This window comes from Peromyscus maniculatus, chromosome 5, assembly GCF_049852395.1.
Source record: "Peromyscus maniculatus bairdii isolate BWxNUB_F1_BW_parent chromosome 5, HU_Pman_BW_mat_3.1, whole genome shotgun sequence".
Taxonomy (NCBI): domain Eukaryota; kingdom Metazoa; phylum Chordata; class Mammalia; order Rodentia; family Cricetidae; genus Peromyscus; species Peromyscus maniculatus.
This window is the reverse complement of record NC_134856.1, coordinates 95,012,844-95,031,915: the sequence shown is the minus strand read 5'-3', so window position 1 is coordinate 95,031,915 and position 19,072 is coordinate 95,012,844. Positions and strand designations below refer to the sequence as shown.

The 19,072-nt window shown below is 39.3% G+C and overlaps 1 protein-coding gene across 2 annotated transcripts in view; it reads left to right on the top strand.

Moving 5' to 3' along the window:
• Ryr2 (ryanodine receptor 2) overlaps positions 1-19,072 on the top strand; it is a 581,527-nt gene that overhangs the window by 432,228 nt on the left and 130,227 nt on the right. For both annotated transcript variants that reach the window (XM_076572925.1, XM_076572926.1), the window contains 5 exons: positions 2,328-2,451; positions 6,846-6,961; positions 9,333-9,397; positions 11,481-11,602; positions 17,228-17,277. In XM_076572925.1, the coding sequence (XP_076429040.1) occupies positions 2,328-2,451; positions 6,846-6,961; positions 9,333-9,397; positions 11,481-11,602; positions 17,228-17,277 (477 nt within the window). The remainder of the gene's footprint in view (positions 1-2,327; positions 2,452-6,845; positions 6,962-9,332; positions 9,398-11,480; positions 11,603-17,227; positions 17,278-19,072) is intronic.

Below are 19,072 nucleotides of genomic sequence, written 5' to 3'. Positions count from 1 at the left end.
TTTCTTTTCCTCTTTTTATCTCAAAGCTATCTGGATTTAAACTACTATCCAAGTATCTGAATTAGCATCAAAGTGCTGGACACTTCATTATTAGTGTATTATATTTCTTAAACTAACCACAATCCTCATGTCTAACTCAACTTTTGCCAATTTTGTGCATTTTGCACCCTAATGCAAGCCTTCTCCTTTTGTCTACACTACTTTTGTTATTTCTGTTTTCCTGCTTGCATTTGCTCCTTTCTCATTCTCTCTAGCTTTGTTTTTTGTACTGGGGATTGAACTCAAGCATTGTGAATGCTCGGGCACTGCCTTAGGGATGTCTTCTGCCAGGAACATATGTCCTCAGCCTTCTCTTTACCTCTACATTTGAGACCGAGTTACCATGATATTGAGGCCGGCTGTAAACTTACTGTGTAGCTCACGCAGGCTGCAATCTTCTTGCCTCAGGCTCCTGAGTAACTGGCCTTCTTTTCTCCTTTTAAGCATTTTTAGATTCATTTCTTTTTATTTATGTGTACATGGGAATGCAGTACCCCTAGAGGCAGGAAGAGGGCGTCAGATCTCCTTGAGCTGGACTTGCAGATAGTGGTTGTGATGTGCTGGGAAGCAAAGCTCTCCTCTGGAAGAGCAGTGGGTTCTCTTAACCACTGAGTCATCTCTCCAGTCCCCTTTCTCCTCTTGAAAAAGTACCAAAATGCTAATGAAATCTTTTCATAATTTACTTACATAAATACATTGTTTAAGCCAATGTATTCTACACTGAATTTCTTGCATTCTTACTCATTCGGCCTAAATTTGTACACATATTATATATGTGTTTGTATATGTGTAGGTGTGTATGTTTGTATATATTATTTGTATGTATTTGTGTATGTGTGTGCGTGTATTTTTTTGTGTGTGTGTGTGTATGTGTGATTTCTGTGTGTGTTAAGGTTGGAAGCACTCAGTGATTCAGTATTGAACCCGCAGTTTCATTTCTGCCCATTCTGATTTCTTTTACCATCATCAGATCTGTTTGTAGATGTATCCACTTTAGAAAAGCCTGAAGAAAAAATTTTATTTCACTCACCCTGGTGTTTGGTACTCTTTCTGTGCATGTGAGGAGTGTATGAAAGGTTCAGGGAGAATAAGAGACCATAATAGAAATGTGTATCATTAAGAGAAACAGGAGTGAGGCCTGGGAAAAGAGCTCAGGACTTCCTTGTATACACAAGGCCCTGGGGTTAATCCCCAAACATGCTAATAGATGAGATAGAAAAGCAGAGGAGTTAAAGTCCTGAGACTAGAACCAATGCTCCGATATCAGTGGCAAGGGTTTAGGCTTACATTTCTTTCTTCTCCACTTTCACCATCACTTGGAATATTTTGCACTGTGGTGCTCTGCCATGGAGACAAGGGTTGAACTTGCCTTGCCTTCTCGTATGAACGAGTTCACAAGTCAGAGTGAGTACTGGTATGTTTTGGGTAGCATCCTTGGAACTCCTGCATCCTCTCAGCTTTCTGTTGAGCTGCCCCTACATAACACACCTACACCTACATGACCAGTTGGGGGAAAATGAGGGATGAAAGAGCAGTCACACTGCTATTTAGAGGTACCCTTGCCCCTCCTTATGAGTTCTTTTGTTTTGTTTTTGAGACAAAATCTCATATAGCCCAGGGTGGCATTGAACTTGATATGTAGCTAAAGATGATCTCAATCTCCTGATCCTCCTGACACCACCTCCAGGTGCTGGAATTACAGGCATGTACTCCATATCTGACCGATTCTCATAATTTTTTTTTTATGTTATACCTACTTTCTACAAGTTCTAAACATATAGGATATCCAGGCTCTTGCTAGAAGCTACTGGCTGAAAGCTTTTAATTTTTCAAATATTAGATACTTAATAATGGTCAACTTTAAATTTAGCAAGTCTGTATGTATTTGTGTGTGTGTGTGTGTGTGTGTGTGTGTGTGTGTGTGTGTGTGTGTGTGTGTTGTATATTTAGATGCATAATGTGATCTGGAAAGTGCCACAAGAATTTCTTATTAAAGACATTCCTTTTCTTCTCTCCTTGAGACAAAAAAATTAAGCATCACCCAGGAGCTTGTCTTAAAATCTCTCCACTGAGTTGTATCTGCTTTATTGTCTATTACTACTCCTCAAATTTAGGCTCCATGTGAATAAAGAATGCCCTTGGCCTTTTTCCTTCCATGGTGACAGCACCTGTAACCAGCACTTGATATTATAAATATGTGTATTTTCAGGTTTGAAATGCCTGTTAGAAGGCCCAAGTACCATTGTCTGGATGTCATCTCAGAGTATATTGTCTTACTGTTCTCTTAGGAGGAGGAAACCACCCCCTGCTGGTGCCCTATGACACACTGACAGCCAAAGAGAAAGCCAAGGACAGAGAGAAGGCCCAGGATATCTTCAAGTTTCTACAGATCAGTGGTTATGCTGTATCCAGGCAAGTGTACACTCATCTCATGTTCTTTCTAAATGCTCTTTGAAAATAAGTTCAGTGACCTGACTAAACCTTGGGGCCACTGGATAGTATGTTCAAAACACACATCCTAGCTTCCCTTCTGTTGCTGTGGTAAAGCATCTGGCCAAAAACAGCTTAGAGGAAAAAGAATTTATTCTCTTTTACAGTTCTAGGTGGCAGTCCATCTTTAGTGAAGACACAATGGCAGGAGTGGAAGCTGTTAGTCTCATCACTGTCAAAAGCAGAGAAAAGTGAATGCACACATAATTAGTGCTCAGCAAACCTTTTTTCCCTTTATGAAGCCCAGGAATCTACAACATGGAATGATGTCATGTTGTTGTTGTTTTTACTCTTTGCTCTTTTGGAGGGCCCACTACCCAGCTCCCAAGTAAATATACATGGAGACCAATTATTACTTATGAAAGCCTGGCTTTAGCTTGATTTGTTTCTTGTAAGATTTTCTTTAATTATCCTGTCTACCTTTTGTCTCTGTTTTTTTTTTTTTTTTTTTTTTTACCTTTCTATATTTTTGTATACCTTTTCTTTTTTTTGTCTGGCTATGTGGCTGGGTGGCTGGACCCTTCTTTTCTTATTCCTCGAATTTTTTCTCCCAGATTTTTCCTTCTATTTATTTTGTCTGCCTGCCAGCCCTGCCTTTCCTTTCTCCTGCCTCACTATTGGCCATTCAGCTCTTTATTAGACCAATCAGGTATTTTAAACAGGCAAAGTAACACACCTTCACAGAATTAAACAAATGCAATTTAAAAGAATGCAACACATCTTTGCATCATTAAACAAATGTTCCACAGCATAAACAAATTTAACACATCTTAAAATAATATTCCACAATAATACTGCCCACTTTCAAGGTTAGTTTTCCTACATCAATTAGGTCAACCAAGGCAGTCCCCTAACAGACTTACCCCTAGGCCAACCTGGTCTAGACAATCCCCCATTGAGATTGTTTTCCTAGGTGACTCTGTTGTGTCAAGTGGACAGTTTAATTATCACAGCTCATGCCAGAGACAGCAATGCCCTTAGCTGTTTGTTTCTTTTACAACTTCATTCAATCTCCATCCATTATTTCAGCAAAATCTCTAAGTAAATGAAAAAAAAGAAGAAAAAAGAACCATACCCTACTTGCATAAATGCAGCATTTTAACATGTAGTATTGGAATGATTCATTTTAATTTTATATTGGATGCTGTAGCTGGAAGTTTTCTCTGGTCCTGCCCAGCCCAGTGGTCCCTCAGCCACTTATAAAATAATCACTCAGAGATTTATATTATTTGTAGACTGTATGGTCCATGGCTCAGGCTTCTTACTTGCTAGCTCTTATAATTTAACCCATTTCTATTAATCTATAAGTTGCCATGTGGCCATGACACAATGGCAGGAGTGGAAGCTGTTAGTCCCATCACTGTCAAAAGCAGAGAAAAGTGAATGCACACATGATTAGTGCTCAGAAAACCCTTTTTCCCTTTATGAAGCCCAGGAATCTACAACATGGAATGATGTCATGTTGTTGTTGTTACCGGTATTTTCACATCTTGCTTCTCCTCCGGTGGCTCACAGCGTCTCCTTCCTCTCCTCCCACTATCTCTCTTGGATTTTCCCACCTGGCTCCATCCTGCCCTGCCATAGGCCAATGCAGCTTTATTCACCAACCAATCAGAGCAACACATATTCACAGCATACAGATAGATATCCCACAGCACTTCCCCTTTTCTGTCTAATCAAAAAGGAAGGTTTTAATTTTAACCTAGTAAAATTGCATATAACAAAACAGTTATCAAGCAAGAATTACAGTTGCAATATGAAGTCTATTTATATTTGGCAAATTCAAACAAAATATTCTATTTATTTTATATTTGTAAATCTAAAGTTTTATATCTAGTTTACCTTTTAAAATAACCAAGGAAAATTATAACTATCTAGTCTTCAACTACATCAAAGATACAGTTTCTAGGATAGAATATTACCTAAGTAAACAGGAAGTGCTTTGTAAGCAACTTCCAAAAATCTAGAATGACAGAGACAGCTGGATACCTGAACAATTACCCAAAGTTCCTCTGCAACATTGGGATATCCATCTTCAGTCTATAGATCTAGAGTCTCTCAGTCACTTTTCCTGTGTCCTGTAGAGTATCTGTCAGTCTCCTCTGCAAAGCAGGAACCTGAAGTCAAAACAAATCACCCTGTTTTGGCAAATTCAGTGTTCATTTTCCTATGGGTCCTGTTATGTCCATTTTATACAACATTTTGCCAGTCAGGCCAGGCAAGAACAGTTTCTTGCCCAGATGGCCACTTCTGCCAAGAAGAAGATAAGCTCCATATGGAGTGTCTTTGATTCCCATCTTTCTCTTTGAAGTAAATCAGTGCTTCCAGGAGCAAACATGTCTCACTGTCCAGAAAGTCTAAGTTTTTAAAACATTTTAAATGCCATGTTCTGTAGGTATTTAAAGTGTTTGAAGATTACCTACCTAATTGAAATATATCTATGCATACCTAGAAAACTTAACTAACATGACTATAAGTTTGAGTATCATGGATGACTAATTATTAATCTGTATTTCTTAATTATGCATTATAATTTCAAATGAGCTACACAAACATAATACCTTAAATGAGAGTAGAAATATACATACGGTATAACAATATTAACTTTAAATTTGTAATAAACTAAAATCTATAGCAATGTAAAACATTTTAAACAGGTTGTTGCTCTTTAAAACTAGGTTCAATCTACCCTTTTATCCTATCATATCTATATTATCCCCTTTTCTTTTTTTAGAAAGAGATTGTATTTATAATCAACCCCCTTTAAATAAAAATAAACATTTATAAACAATATTTTGGGATATAATATATATATATATATTTTATTATATATACAATATAAACAATATTTTGGCATAGCTTCTCATACTACTTCCACTGGTAATCTTATGGGGATCCTGAGAAAATTAAGAATTATCGTCAAGTCCTAACTTGAATAGTCTGTGAAGCTGCATTGTATGAGCCAGTTGCCTTGAAGCTGTTCTGGATGTTGGATCATCTGGGCCATGGTGTCACCAGAGACATTTCAGGGGGTCTTGACTGATCAAACCATATTAGCCTGGAAGCAATCCACAGGTTCTCATCTTCTGTGGAAACAAAAGCAGAACCACTTTTCTAAAGCAACATATCCTTAGACACAAACTTTGAAGTCAAGATACCTTTAAAATATATGTATTGGCTTAACTCAGTAGCCTTTACAATCAAATGTCTTTCTGCAGTTAAAAAATCCCAAAGAAATATAATCCAGATTCTCTTTGTAATTTTCATCTTTATGTGGCTTATTTTTTATATTATTCTTATTGTCTCTTTAAAGACTTTATTTTTTAAAATTATCTACTTCTTTATATAACTGTCTATCCTCCTTTTCCTTTTTCTTCTAAGTCTATATATATGTTTACACATACTATAAACAGTTTAGATTTTATTCCATCTGAATCTGTCTCATTGTGAATCTATAATCCTTCTCTGACCAAGACAGATTTTAAACTGATAAGCTGTGTAGCTAGGACCAGCAGTCTTGGCTACTGACTCCACCCACCTGAGTTTTTCAATGTGGTGGGGGTACCCAGGAGAGTCATGCTTACCCTGCTAACTCTGGGGTTCATGCTGCCATCGCGGAGCATACAGCTGGCCCATAAACCCTTTTTGTCTGTATGAGTAAAAGCTAAATCTACCATGCAGTGCACTGTACTGCTTGGAGATACCACTGTGTACCATGGCAGGAATCCACCATGCTGCACTCAAGCCCACATGCCATGGTGTCTCTGTACCTTGGCATCTCTATATCTCAGCCCACATGAGACAAAAAGTAGAAAGCTGTTCTTAGCTGAATTTTAGAATTTCTTTTTAAGTTCTGTCAAGTTTTAGGTGGAATTTGAGCTAACACATTGGGCAGCCAAATACAACTAGAAGTTTTCTCCAGTACCACCTAGCCGCGTGGTCCCTCAGCTGCTTATAAAATAATCATTGAGAGGCTTAATATTAATTACCAATTGCATGGCCTATGGCAGGCTTCTTGCTAGCTAACTCTTATAACTTGACCCATTTCTATTAATCTATAAGGCCAAATGGATTTATTTATCAACCAATCAGAGCAACACATATTCACAGCATACAGAAAGGCATCCCAACAGTAGGATGTAAAGTATTCCTTATAGGTAAACCCCTCTTTTGTCATTAGCTCTAAGAAAACTATGTTGCCTTCAATTTTATGCATAATTTTTAAAATAAAATTTATCTTCTGAGAGATCACACACACACACACACACACACACACACACACACACATACTTCAGTGTTTATTTTTGTTGTTTTAGAGGGTTCAAGGACCTGGATCTGGACACACCTTCCATTGAGAAGCGATTTGCTTATAGTTTCCTGCAGCAGCTGATCCGCTATGTGGATGAGGCTCATCAGTACATCCTGGAGTTTGGTATGTAGTTTCTCTCTCTCTCTCTCTTTTTTCCTTTTATTTTATTTTAGAATACCATTCAGTTCTACATATCAGCCACGGATTCCCTTGTTCTCCCCGCTCCTGCCGCCCCCCCATCCCCTTCCCCCCAGCCCACCCCTCATTCCCACCTCCTCCAGGGCAAAGCCTCCCCCGAGGACTGAGATCAACCTGGTAGACTCAGTCTAGGCAGGCCTAGTCCCCTCCTCCCAGACTGAGCCAAGCGTTCCTGTATAAGTCCCAGGTTTCAAACAGCCAGCTCATGCACTGAGCACAGGACCTGGTCCCACTGCCTGGATGCCTCCCAAACAGATCAAGCCAATCAACCGTCTCACCTATTCAGAGGGCCTGATCCAGTTGGGGGGCCCTCAGCCTTTGGTTCATAGTTTATGTGTTTCCATTCGTTTGGCTATTTGTCCCTGTGCTTTATCCATGAACAGCCTGGTCATGAGTGGGAGTAATGAAGGGTGAGGGTTGACAGAAAGAGAGCCTGTGGGAGCGGGAGATCCCAGCTGGATCAAGAGCAGAGAGGGAGAACAAGGAATAGTAGTTTCTCTTACTGCTCATTGTCCAGCTCTTGCTGTTCCTAGTGTTTGAAGTGTCAGGGTGTCCACATTCCCTCTATCTCAGTACAAAGGAGTTCATAACAGCCAGTAACCAAGTTTCTGGAGAGTGGGTTGAATTTGAAAACTTTAAAATAGCCATATAGTGTTATATGAGTGCACATGAATTTTTTGGACACTAACAGAGTTTGGTTATTTCTAAAACTTCCATATTCTAAGTTTGTAATCACCTTCTAGCACAAAAATGGTTTTTGTCCCTGAATCAAACATATCAAGCCAGGATAAAGATTGTTCACAGTTTGAACCTCTTGGTATTTAACATAAAATTGTATTTGAAATTTTTTTCTTAGTGCATATTTCCAAAAAGGACTTTTCATTTATTTGTTTTGTTTTTGAGGTAGGGTATCACTATATAGCTAGCCCTGGCTGGCCCTGAACTTCCTATATCAATGAGGCTGGTCTTGGATTCATAGAGATCTACTTGCCTCTGCCTCCTGAGTTCTGGAATTAAAGGCTTGTGCCATCACACCTAGCTAAGAACAGCATTTTCATACTGAAAATTTGAATACTCTGGTGATGAGAATTTCATCAAGGGACCTTTCTGTGCCACTGCACAGTTATTTTACAAAGGTGGAGAAAATTGTAAGCTAGGGGACCTCATAATAAAACCATTAACATCTCTGCTTTACATTTTCTTCCTTCACTTCTATTCCCATTTCAGTGTGGTTCTGTTCTCTCCAAACCTGTTCTTATTATGTCAACATGTTAAGTGTAAAAAGGGATATTTCTTACCCTTCCTGAAATATTTGATGATTTGACTGTACACAAAGCCATCTTGATATATTTTACCCCTTATAAAGACATTTGCAAGATAGGATACTGGAGGTACGTTCCATGTAATACCAGCTACATGGGAGGCTGAAGCAGCAAGATGGCAAGTTCAAGGACAACCTGGGCTACAGACTGAGGTCAAGGCCAGCCTAGGTAACTTAGTGAGACTCTGCCTCAAAATAAAAATAGACAGAGGGCTGGAGATGCTGTCCACTGGTAGAGCACTTGCTGAATGTGTACTGTGTTCTTTGTTCTATCTCCAAGACCAAGGGGAAAAATTCAAGTGTAAAACAAACAAACAAACAAACAAAACCAAAAAGCCAACCAACAAAATAATCCCACATTCTTTTTCTTGTTCTGATATCATAAAATATCATGTCTTCCATGAAAATTACCCTGATTTTCTAAGATTAGCTAAAGCATATATCATCATTCCTATTTCTAATTGCAAAAGTTCTTTTCTTTCTGGCACAAGTCAGTTTGAGTCTTTTAAAATCTGGATGCTTATGTTCATCTCTGAACTTTTAGTTTCATACAAAGTTATGCATATTGACAGAATTGCTGTAGATTGTTATTACCTCTCCTGTGTATATAAGCATGGGCCTTTTCTGTATGCATGAAGTGGGTAATAGAGACTGTATTCCAAGCCAAAGTGCTAAGGTCAATCAATTACTAACCTTGTATCTTTCTTTCAACCCTGGGGAAAACAAGAGTGGTTTTTCCTCACATAGGAAATCCTTTTTTGACATAGGTCAGGTTATCTTTGCTCTCTAGTGGAATCCTAATTTTGCAGCTGAGTATTCACATTGCTGAAGTTAGCCTGAACACTTTGTTTGGCATATTCTTTCAGTTTGGTGGGATGATACATTTAGGAAGACATTTTAAGCTATGCATTTTGTATGAATTTCTTAAAATGTTAGAAGTTCTACATGGACCTTAAAATCTCTTCCTGTCTACAGATGGTGGGAGCAGAAGCAAAGGAGAACATTTCCCATATGAGCAAGAAATCAAGTTCTTTGCCAAAGTACAGTATATGACATGTCTTGTTTCGGCTTCAGTGTGTGTGTGTGTGTGTGTTTACAAAATGGACTTATTAGATCATCGCTACTTTTTATAATACACTTGTCTATAAATGCTCCTCTCACTGTAACTATATACTCCCTGGCACAGAAATACCTGCTTGGCTCATGTGAGATGGGTCTGTTTGTGGTGTTCTTGGTCAGCACTTACCTTACACTCACCCAGCTCTCCCCATTGTGTCTCTCACATGACTTAGTTATGCCCCAACCCCCACCCCCCAAAAATCCAAGTTCTAATTCTTAGGCCTTTTTTGTGTGAAATAGAAATAGCAACCTGATTTCTTAACATTTTGTACATCTTCTGTTAGGCAATAAGCTTAACTGTGTATGAATGACTATATTGCTTTGGCCATAAATTCTGTGTTGTGGGGTCTTAATCTTGCTTTTTCACAAGCTGAGGCTCAGAGGATAAATTGCTCAAAGGAAGAGTATCAAGGGTTCTCCATATTGCCGGGGAATTCATCACTTCCTTCAGCCAAGGAGGCATGGAGATTAAGGAAAGTGTGGCCTTGCCTCTAGGCTCCTTTACTTCCTTAGCTGTGTCAGGCAGTAGACTGGCCTGGGGACTGTCACAGATACCTTAGTGTCCCTTGTGTAAGTGACACCTTTTACTGAATCTCTCATCTATTCTTTCTACTCTATATAGGATTTATAGTTTGATCCAGTCATCTAAAGATGTGGGTTATGCCAGGATGTTAGTAATAGATGGATAGATAGAAGATAGTCAGATGACAGAGAGATAGATCAAATTTTATAATCAGTTCCAGCCACTACATGATTGTAATCCCCTCTTGACACCCAAATATCAGAAATGATATGTATTCATGTCACTAATATATCTTTAAACTGCCTACTTATCCAGCACCCTTAGTTGTGGCTTAGAGATGTTTACTGTGACTTAATTTCATTCTCCATTTTGATTAACTACTGTCTGCCAGCTAGTATATTCAGGCTCTATTATGACTTTCAAGAGAATGAAAAAATTGTGTATTTAGTCATTCATTACAACTGTTTTATGCTACAAGGTGGGATAAAAACACCATATCCAGCAAAAATAGCAACTAACAATTCTAGAGGTCATAAAATGACTATACGGATCTAAAAATCCAATCCCATTTCTTCCTATCTTTTGACTAAAAGGCTTTGAGAGAGGGGAGATGGAGGAAGAAAGAAAGAGAGACAGAGAGAGGTAGACATAGAGATGCAGAGAAAGAGAGACAGAGACAGAAACAGAGAGTTCTATCTAAATTAATGCCTTGGAGGGGCAGTGAATATAAGATTTTTCTCTAGTGAGGATATCAGAAAAGGTCTGCCTACCCAATGAAGCACCTCTGAGCTGAGGTCTGCCAATGAGGAGCATGAGGAGTCAGCAGTGCCCTTCACAGGGAGGAAATTGTGTGTACCAAGATGTGTGTGCAAGTACACAGAGTAGGAGGAAGAGACAGTCCAGGGCAGTGGAGCTAAACCTGAACAGAATGGGGACCTTGGCTTTGAGAAAGGGCAGATACCATGTATGTTGTGTAGGGAAGCAGGCAGCACTGTGGTTTTGAGTGGGTCTCGTACTTCATTTTTCATTTAACACCTACAAAGCAGAAATAAAGGCAGCTACCACACACAGTATATAGTAGGACAAACAGCATGATGCTACATCCTTGTCATTTCTGACATATAATAGCGATTCAGTGTGTGGTAGCCCTGGGGATTTGAGAGCCTGTTGGTCACTGAACTATATTGTATGAACACAATCAAGTATATATCATTTTGAGAATAATTCTGTACTGTTCAAAACCGTTGTGTTCTTCATAATTACGTTACAGCACATCCTACTCTGCTCTGCCCATGCTCACAGGCATGCACAAAAGCATGTGCATATGCACACATACATGAGCTGGAGATGACAGAAGAGAATCATCATGGGTGTAGTATTACACGGGCACAGATCTCTGTGGGCTCTGAGTGCTTGCCACCCCCCACCCCACCCCCCGTATAGTCCATTCTGTAGATCTGTTTTCTCTTCCTCTCTTTCAGGTTGTCCTTCCTTTAATTGATCAGTATTTCAAAAACCACCGTCTGTACTTCTTGTCTGCTGCAAGCAGGCCTCTCTGCACTGGAGGACACGCATCCAACAAAGAGAAGGAGATGGTGACGAGGTACAGAGCTATGGCCTTAGAGCTTTGTATTTGATTCCTTTGTGTTTGTATTTAGGTCAGAGAACCCCAGAACCTTGAGCAGGGCTGGGAGGAGAGTCCCTCCCCTGAGTCTCACACTAGGTGTGGAGAGGTTCTGCAAGTTAACATATGTGTATGTTAGAGATAGATCTTTTGATTTTGCTGTTTAAAGGTAACACTAACAGAAGAAATAAGATACCATTCAAGACAAAGTACACGAGGGTACCGTCTCCAGCCCATTAGCAATAAACAACTCAAAATGATAGCCAGAATCTCCAAGAAGGTTGGGGAGGAATCTCCATTTTGTTATTTACGTTTTGAACATTAGTTGCTTTAATTTTTTTCCTGACAAGCTAATGTTTTTTAGAGCTTTCATTTTTAATAAGGTAATGCCCTACTTAGACACTATTAGTTTTTAAAAAATTTAAATGAAATCATAGCCCTATCATGGTAATGGAGTGAAGAAACAGCAAAACATACCTTTGTGGTGTTCTCTTGTGCCTCTCAACCTGGCATCTTGGAAATGCCTTATTTGTTTTAAAACCCATGTCTTCTTTATAGATGCTTTTTTCTTGTGTGATTCTGCTGTGTTTCTGGGGTGTATGCTCTTAAAACTCCACTAGGACTCAGTCTATATGAAGATTAGCAGCTATGAAAAATCTCTGACACTGCATTGCTCACAACCATCCCAGGTTTTTAGAATGTATCTGAGCAATATTTTCATACAAGAGAGTAAACTATATGAAGAGCACTTCTCTTGGCCTTGATGTTCCTGCTGTGTGGAATGATCATGTCATAGATAGAGTGAGATGTACCTGAGTGGGACCACCATCATCAGTGGAGAGGAGTGAGAGTCCAGGCTTGAATAATGTGAGAGGGTGGAACCAACTCATTTAACTTTTATTATCTGCTTCCCTGACTACACAATGACACTATGCTCTCTCTCTCTCTCTCTCTCTCTCTCTCTCTCTCTCTCTCTCTCTCTCTCTCTCTCTCTCTCTCTTCTCTCTCTCTCTTTCTCTCTCTGCCCCTCTCTGTCTCTCTGTATCACCTTCTTAAATACTGATCTCCCTGTGAGGTTGATAATCACACTAGTGAACACAGAAGGATGAGAGGCAGTACAGGGTCACATCCCACTGTGAGACTACCCCCCTTCCAACTTGGGCATGACCTTCCTCCCTTGACTCCCTAGAGAGGAAAAGGCAGTCTTGCACATTTCTCAGGGGTGCTCATCCATGTCTTTGGACCCATGTCCCTGTGGACTGAGAAAACACACAAGCAGCTAGAAAACCCAGAGTCGCCCAGACCCCAAGAAGGATGGTGAATCCTGAATCTCCTGTGTCTTCTGGGGTCACTTAACTGTTTGTAACAGAGACCTTGTTCCCCAAGGGTGTTGGTAATTTAAATATCACTTGATGGATATAAACCAAGAGAAAGTACACTGAGAGAAAGCAGTGAAAACATACAAGTAAACCAAAACAAATTCTACTTTTTCCCATTTTCAGTCTCTATTTTTAGTCCGTGTTAGCTTTACTCTTGGAAATGTTAACTGTTCACAACACACAGATGCTAAAACACTAAGTTGTATACTCTTACTGCACACAATTTTTACTTGCTGATTATACTTAAATAAAGCTGGAAGAAAAAAAAACATAGACCTATATACACCTGAAGTAGATTAGCCTATTGTCGCTAAGCAATCTTGTATCCCTCAGAGAAAAAGTTAGAACCGTAGGTTTCCAGGGCTGCCACTGAGTGATGTCATTGTGAGGCCCTAGAAAGCTACCTGACATCTCTCATTAATGAATAATACTGTGGTGTTTTCAGTGACACCAATTTCCATTTAATAGCACCTGATAGAAAGAGGATTGGTAAAATTTACTCTTCCCATTAGCATTCCCAGAAAAGAAACACATATGTCTTTGAATAATCTTTTTTTTTTTTTTTTTTTTTTTTTTGGTTTTTCGAGACAGGGTTTCTCTGTGTAGCTTTGCGCCTTTCCTGGAACTCACTCGGTAGTCCAGGCTGGCCTCGAACTCACAGAGATCTGCCTGCCTCTGCCTCCCGAGTGCTGGGATTAAAGGCGTGCGCCACCACCGCCCGGCTTCTTTGAATAATCTTAGCACACATGCAAAAAAAAAAAAAAATGAAATCAGAGTAGAAGTAAATTACTTCATGATGGTGCTTTAATGTCTATCATGGGAAGTTAATCTCAGAGAGAGAAATTCATGCCTAAACCAATAGATAAAGTAATGATAAATTAGGGTGTTTAGATAGATGAAATAGATTGTGTAATTAAAAATCATGATGGCTAGAGGTATCTAACTTAGTGAAATTACCATAATCAAATACATTTAAAATATTATTAACCCGACTTGTAGAAGTACCTACCTTTTCACATATATAGTACAAATAAAGAGTAAGCATAATTTTAACAGCTGTTTTCTTCACATAGTGTATTATAGATACTTTGTCCCATTTTACGTGTTCTAAAAATGAGAACAAAAACCTGATGATTCAAATGTTTAAAATAGCCAATAGCAGGCACCATGACAATAACATACAAACAACCAATTTATTTGAAATGCAGGGATGGAATACCTGAGATTTCCAGACGTCAGCGTTTTTACCAGTTGAGTTAAATATTACAACTTAAGTAACTAAAATGAACAAATAATAAGATCAAGGGACTGGAGAGAAGGCTTAGTGGTTAAGAGCATGTATTACTCTTGCAGGGGCCTGGGTTTGATTCCCAGTACCCACATTAGGTGACTCACAATCACCTGTAACTCTGCCTCCAGGAGATCCATGCCTTTTTCTGTCATCTGCCAGAACTTACACTTTTATATGTATGTGTGTGTGTGTCTGTGTGTCTGAGCATGCACGTGCATGCACACACAGTGAGATAGACATACAGGCAGGTAGATAGATACACAGACACACACACACACACATACACACACACACACACACATACACGATCAAGTAGATAAAATGCTAAACCCTTACCTTGCTGTTAAGACTAGACAAGGATACATTGAAATGCATTGTTTGTTCTGTAATACTGGTTTAAATGAATATTCATTGGTTAATGGTTTTTCCTAGCAGTAGTTTCCTTTGTCTGAGTTAATTTCTCCCTAGGCATTAATCAATGATTCTGTGAGACACTTTCTATACTCACTTCCTAGCACTCAAAATTCTTTCCTATGCATCTATTGGGTCTCAAGTCAGGATCATCATGTCTGCAAAGATTGAGATTTGGGACAGCAGAGTCACAGGCAATAGTTTTAAGGGATGTGTGGGAAGTGGTTTGTAACAATCACAAGTCCTAGTTTGCCCAGAAATTCTGTCCCTAAAATAGATGACATAAAAGGAGACATTGATCTTCCTGGAGGCTGTTTTTCTCCCTGATGATATGTGGTTAGTGAGAGTAAGATGGGGAAGAATGACCTTTCTCTGGCACACTGAGTGAACAGAATCTAGTGGAAAGAGACAAGAACTGTCCTGTTTCTGAAAGAGCCACACAGCCTAGGTGTGGATCCATCAGGAGAAGCCATGCTAACATATAGTCAATGTTATCAATTCAGTAGCACCAAGACCAGCTCACAGTGCTTCCCACAAATACCAGAGAGTAGTAATCAATGCCCTTTAACACAGGTGAGGATGTAGCCGTATAGTGTGTTCCTTTAGGCCTGTGCTGTCAGTCTTTATAGAGAGATAAATCTGTCTTTGTAAAGAAGGCATTTACAAGCCACTGTGAAGCTCAGTAGATGAGAGATCTTAGTCAGGGTTGCTTTTGTTTAGAAAAAATAGTAAATAAAATTATAGTAAAAATAATATATATATCAACATCAAACCTCACACCTAAGGGTTACATACAGAGATCTTTATTTTTAAAATATTTTTTTTTGTTCCGGTAAGTGGTGTCCTCTAATCCAACATTCATTCAGACGTTTGCAGATGAACATTTTCCTGGAAAAGCTACAGAATACCCTATGTAATTATTTTCATCAATAAATGAATCCAGCTTGGTGTGGCGGTGCCTGCCTGTACTCTCAGCACTCAGGAGGAGCAGACAGTTGGATTATGAGTTCAGTGCTAGCCTGGACTCCCTGAGTAGTGTGAGGTCAGCCTGAGATGTGTAGCTTGTTCTTGTTTCAAAGGAAAAAAATTAACAAATGCATTTTTTTAAAAACCGATTAATCCATTGTGGTATAAAGTAGTGCAGGGCCATCAGGTCAAAATTTACTAAAAGAGAGGTCAGCATACAATGGTGAGACTCTTCCCTCCCATCTTCTTAGATTTAGTCCCTTTATTTTCCTGTGTGGCTGGTGTTTAGGGTTGGTGTACCCTAGAAAGAGGAGCTTTCCCAGAGAGCCTGGGCAGTGCAGAGCCAGCTAACCCCACTAGAGAAGCCCAGATTATGTAGGCCTTCACAATCCTCCAGGGAAGAGTGCCAGGAAGTGCTGACTGGGACAAGAACTGTTCTCCGAAGGGCTCAGAGGAGAGCAGAGGGATAGAACAGAGTGGAGGCTGTTACCTGCTGGATTAAATGCCATGGTGGAACTTGATTGGTGGTTCCTGGGAGCATCAGCAGGGACACCTGGAGATAACATTGTCACTAGAGAGCTGGACATCAGGAAAGGCTTCTTGGGGTCTATACAGCCTGAGTTGAGTCTGGGGGGCAGGGTTAAGGACAGTGAGAAGGAAGTGAGGTATAGCAATCAATATCAACAAAGAGTATCTTTAGAATAGGGACTCCTGGGAGGCCATGGGACTTGGAATGGGCAAAGAGGCAGAGGCTGCACCTGCCCTCACAGCTCTGGAATCTCCACTGAGGGGTAGTAGGTTTGAGGTTCTCATGCTGACTGTGGAATACATGCTGTGGTTACTTGAGTTGTCCCATTGATAGCTGCTGTAGACTTCCTGGGACCCCGAGGTAGGGAAATAAGACACTCAACTCATCCATCACTGTTAAGAAGTTTTCTGGTTATCACACCTATCATTTTCTCTGACTGACCATCAGATAATCAGTTCAGATTCTGTTTCTAATTTATGAAATCTAAATTCATAGGATGTTTGGTATTTACATAAGGAGCACAGTGAAGTTTAGAAGAGGCATTTTACCCAATAAAGGAGTAATAGAACTTACAGTAACTTTTATGCCCCAAACACCATATTTCTGTTTGTAAATAAGGCCCATGAGAGTAACCAGGGGTATTTGGGCAGATTTGAATTAGACTTTTTCCAAGTGGTTTTTCTGTAGTTCTGTTCCTTGTGAGGTTTATAGAGATGGCTTCTGTATTAATGAGCTTTGCTTTCTATTTTATTTTGTTTCTTTACTTATAATATGTGCTTTTTAACCATGTTTGTTAAGAGACGCAGAAATGCTTTCTTTACTCTCTTACTCCACATCCTGCTCAGAGAGTCGACCCTTTCTGCGCGACATCATGTTTGCTTTGTTCCGGCTCATAGGTCAGCTGTTTTGTTTTTCTTTCTTTCTTTTCTTCTTCTCATCTTATTTGATTTATTTTTAATTTCCCCTGTCTTTTTTCTACCTTCCCTTCCCCCTCCCTTTTTCTCCTTTTGTTTTTCTTTTGTCCTCAGCCTGTTCTGCAAACTTGGAGTTCTTGTCAGGCATAGGATTTCACTGTTTGGTAAGGAGACCGTTGGGAAATTTCTGAGCATGGCCATCAGGGGCTTTTCTTTGCTAATTTTGCACTGTGTTGTGTGCTGCTATGTTGCATGGGTGCATGACTGCATGGCTGCATGCATGGCCACCATAGGCCAGACAAGTTCCTGGAGGTTGTGTATAAGTAACATTACCTATGGGAAAATGGAGGGCTGTGTCTTTCCTACGCCAGTCCCAAATATGACTGAAAATGGAAGCATACTCAATTAAAAAAGCAAAAGAATGAAAGTGGCAGGTTTCTGCCATATTTACCATTTCAAGGGTAAAATGGAACCAGGCTCTTGGATTTTTGCTTGGCTCTCCCCGGAAGATTAAACAATAAGCTGATATCGATCCAAATTTGGGACTTTACATTGTATTTTCAATGTTCTTGACTACAGATTTATTTGTCTCCTGTATTCCAAACCTAGGAGCTTGGTAATTGGGACCATAGAGCCCAAGAGCTTTGCTTGGCCAATGTGGCTTCTCTAGCACTACTTTCTACACCCCAGCCTTTTTCTGACATGCCCGACGGTCCACGTTGGTGAAGGACATGCTCCTGGATAGCTGTGCAGGGTGGGCACTCACCTTTGCCATTGTTCCTACCTGGGACTTTAGGACTTGGCAGCTGAGGCATATTCCAGGCACTCATTCTCTTTTATCTGATTATATAAACTGCCAAAGCAAATTTGAGCCCTTTGCTCTCTAGATTTTGGGGATAATGTTGGAATATTTTATAGAGATATATTGCTAGAAATGCTTTCAATTTAACTATATTTTTATGAAAGAACTAAAGACTTAGAAAACTAAGTCCTTTTTGTAAAAGTCACAGTGAATAAACTGAGAGTCTTATAGACATACATAGACACACACTTATTCACATAGAGACAGGCACAAATAATATACATTCTTATTAAAATTTGTAAGAAGTAATACATTTTGCTACAACTAGCTTCTACTGTACTATATGCTTCTTGATCTGCAGTGTTTAGTACACTTCTGTTTATCAGTTAACTTATATTTCATATACATTGTCTGGGTTTTTACATTATTGCTTAAGATATTTAAAAGTTTCAGGGCAGTTATCTTCAGAATGATTTCTGCTTAACCATTTTTGTTTAACTTCTCATCAATAGACAACATTCATGTGAACATTCTTCAGACAAGATTTTCATATTCTTTTCAGCTCTCTTGGAGTGACAGCAGGTTCGAACACCCCCTTTGTTATCAGAGAGTACTGTCTAATTATGGATAGCTCTGATGGGGGCTTGTCTGTCAATGCTAGTGTCTATATACTCACTTGAAAGCATAATATGGTTACACTCTTTTTCACTGGCCACCCATTTAATAATCTTATTTCTTTTGTTTTATCTCACTAATCCCCCTCTAGAAAACTTAACATATCCCATATACATGACAAAGTACATACGTATTAAGGATAAGAAATTTCCCATAATTACACATCTGCTTAATCAATAGTCAGGTCAAGACAAAGTTTCCAACATTCCTGACACTTACTTTCATTATGCCATTTTTAAAGATGATTAACTTTCCCAAAGGATTACTAAATCGATATTCCATGAGCAAGGATTTCTTTTGCCTGTTATTTAGACTAATGTTTTTTTTTTCTCTCAAGTATATCATCTAAGGGTAACTTATGATAAGTGTGTAATATAGTTTGTTGTTCCCACGATGGGGGTGGTAAATTATTCTTGTGTGATCTTAATATCTAGCTAGATGCAATATTTGAAATCCATTAAGCTGGAACATGTCTTTAACAT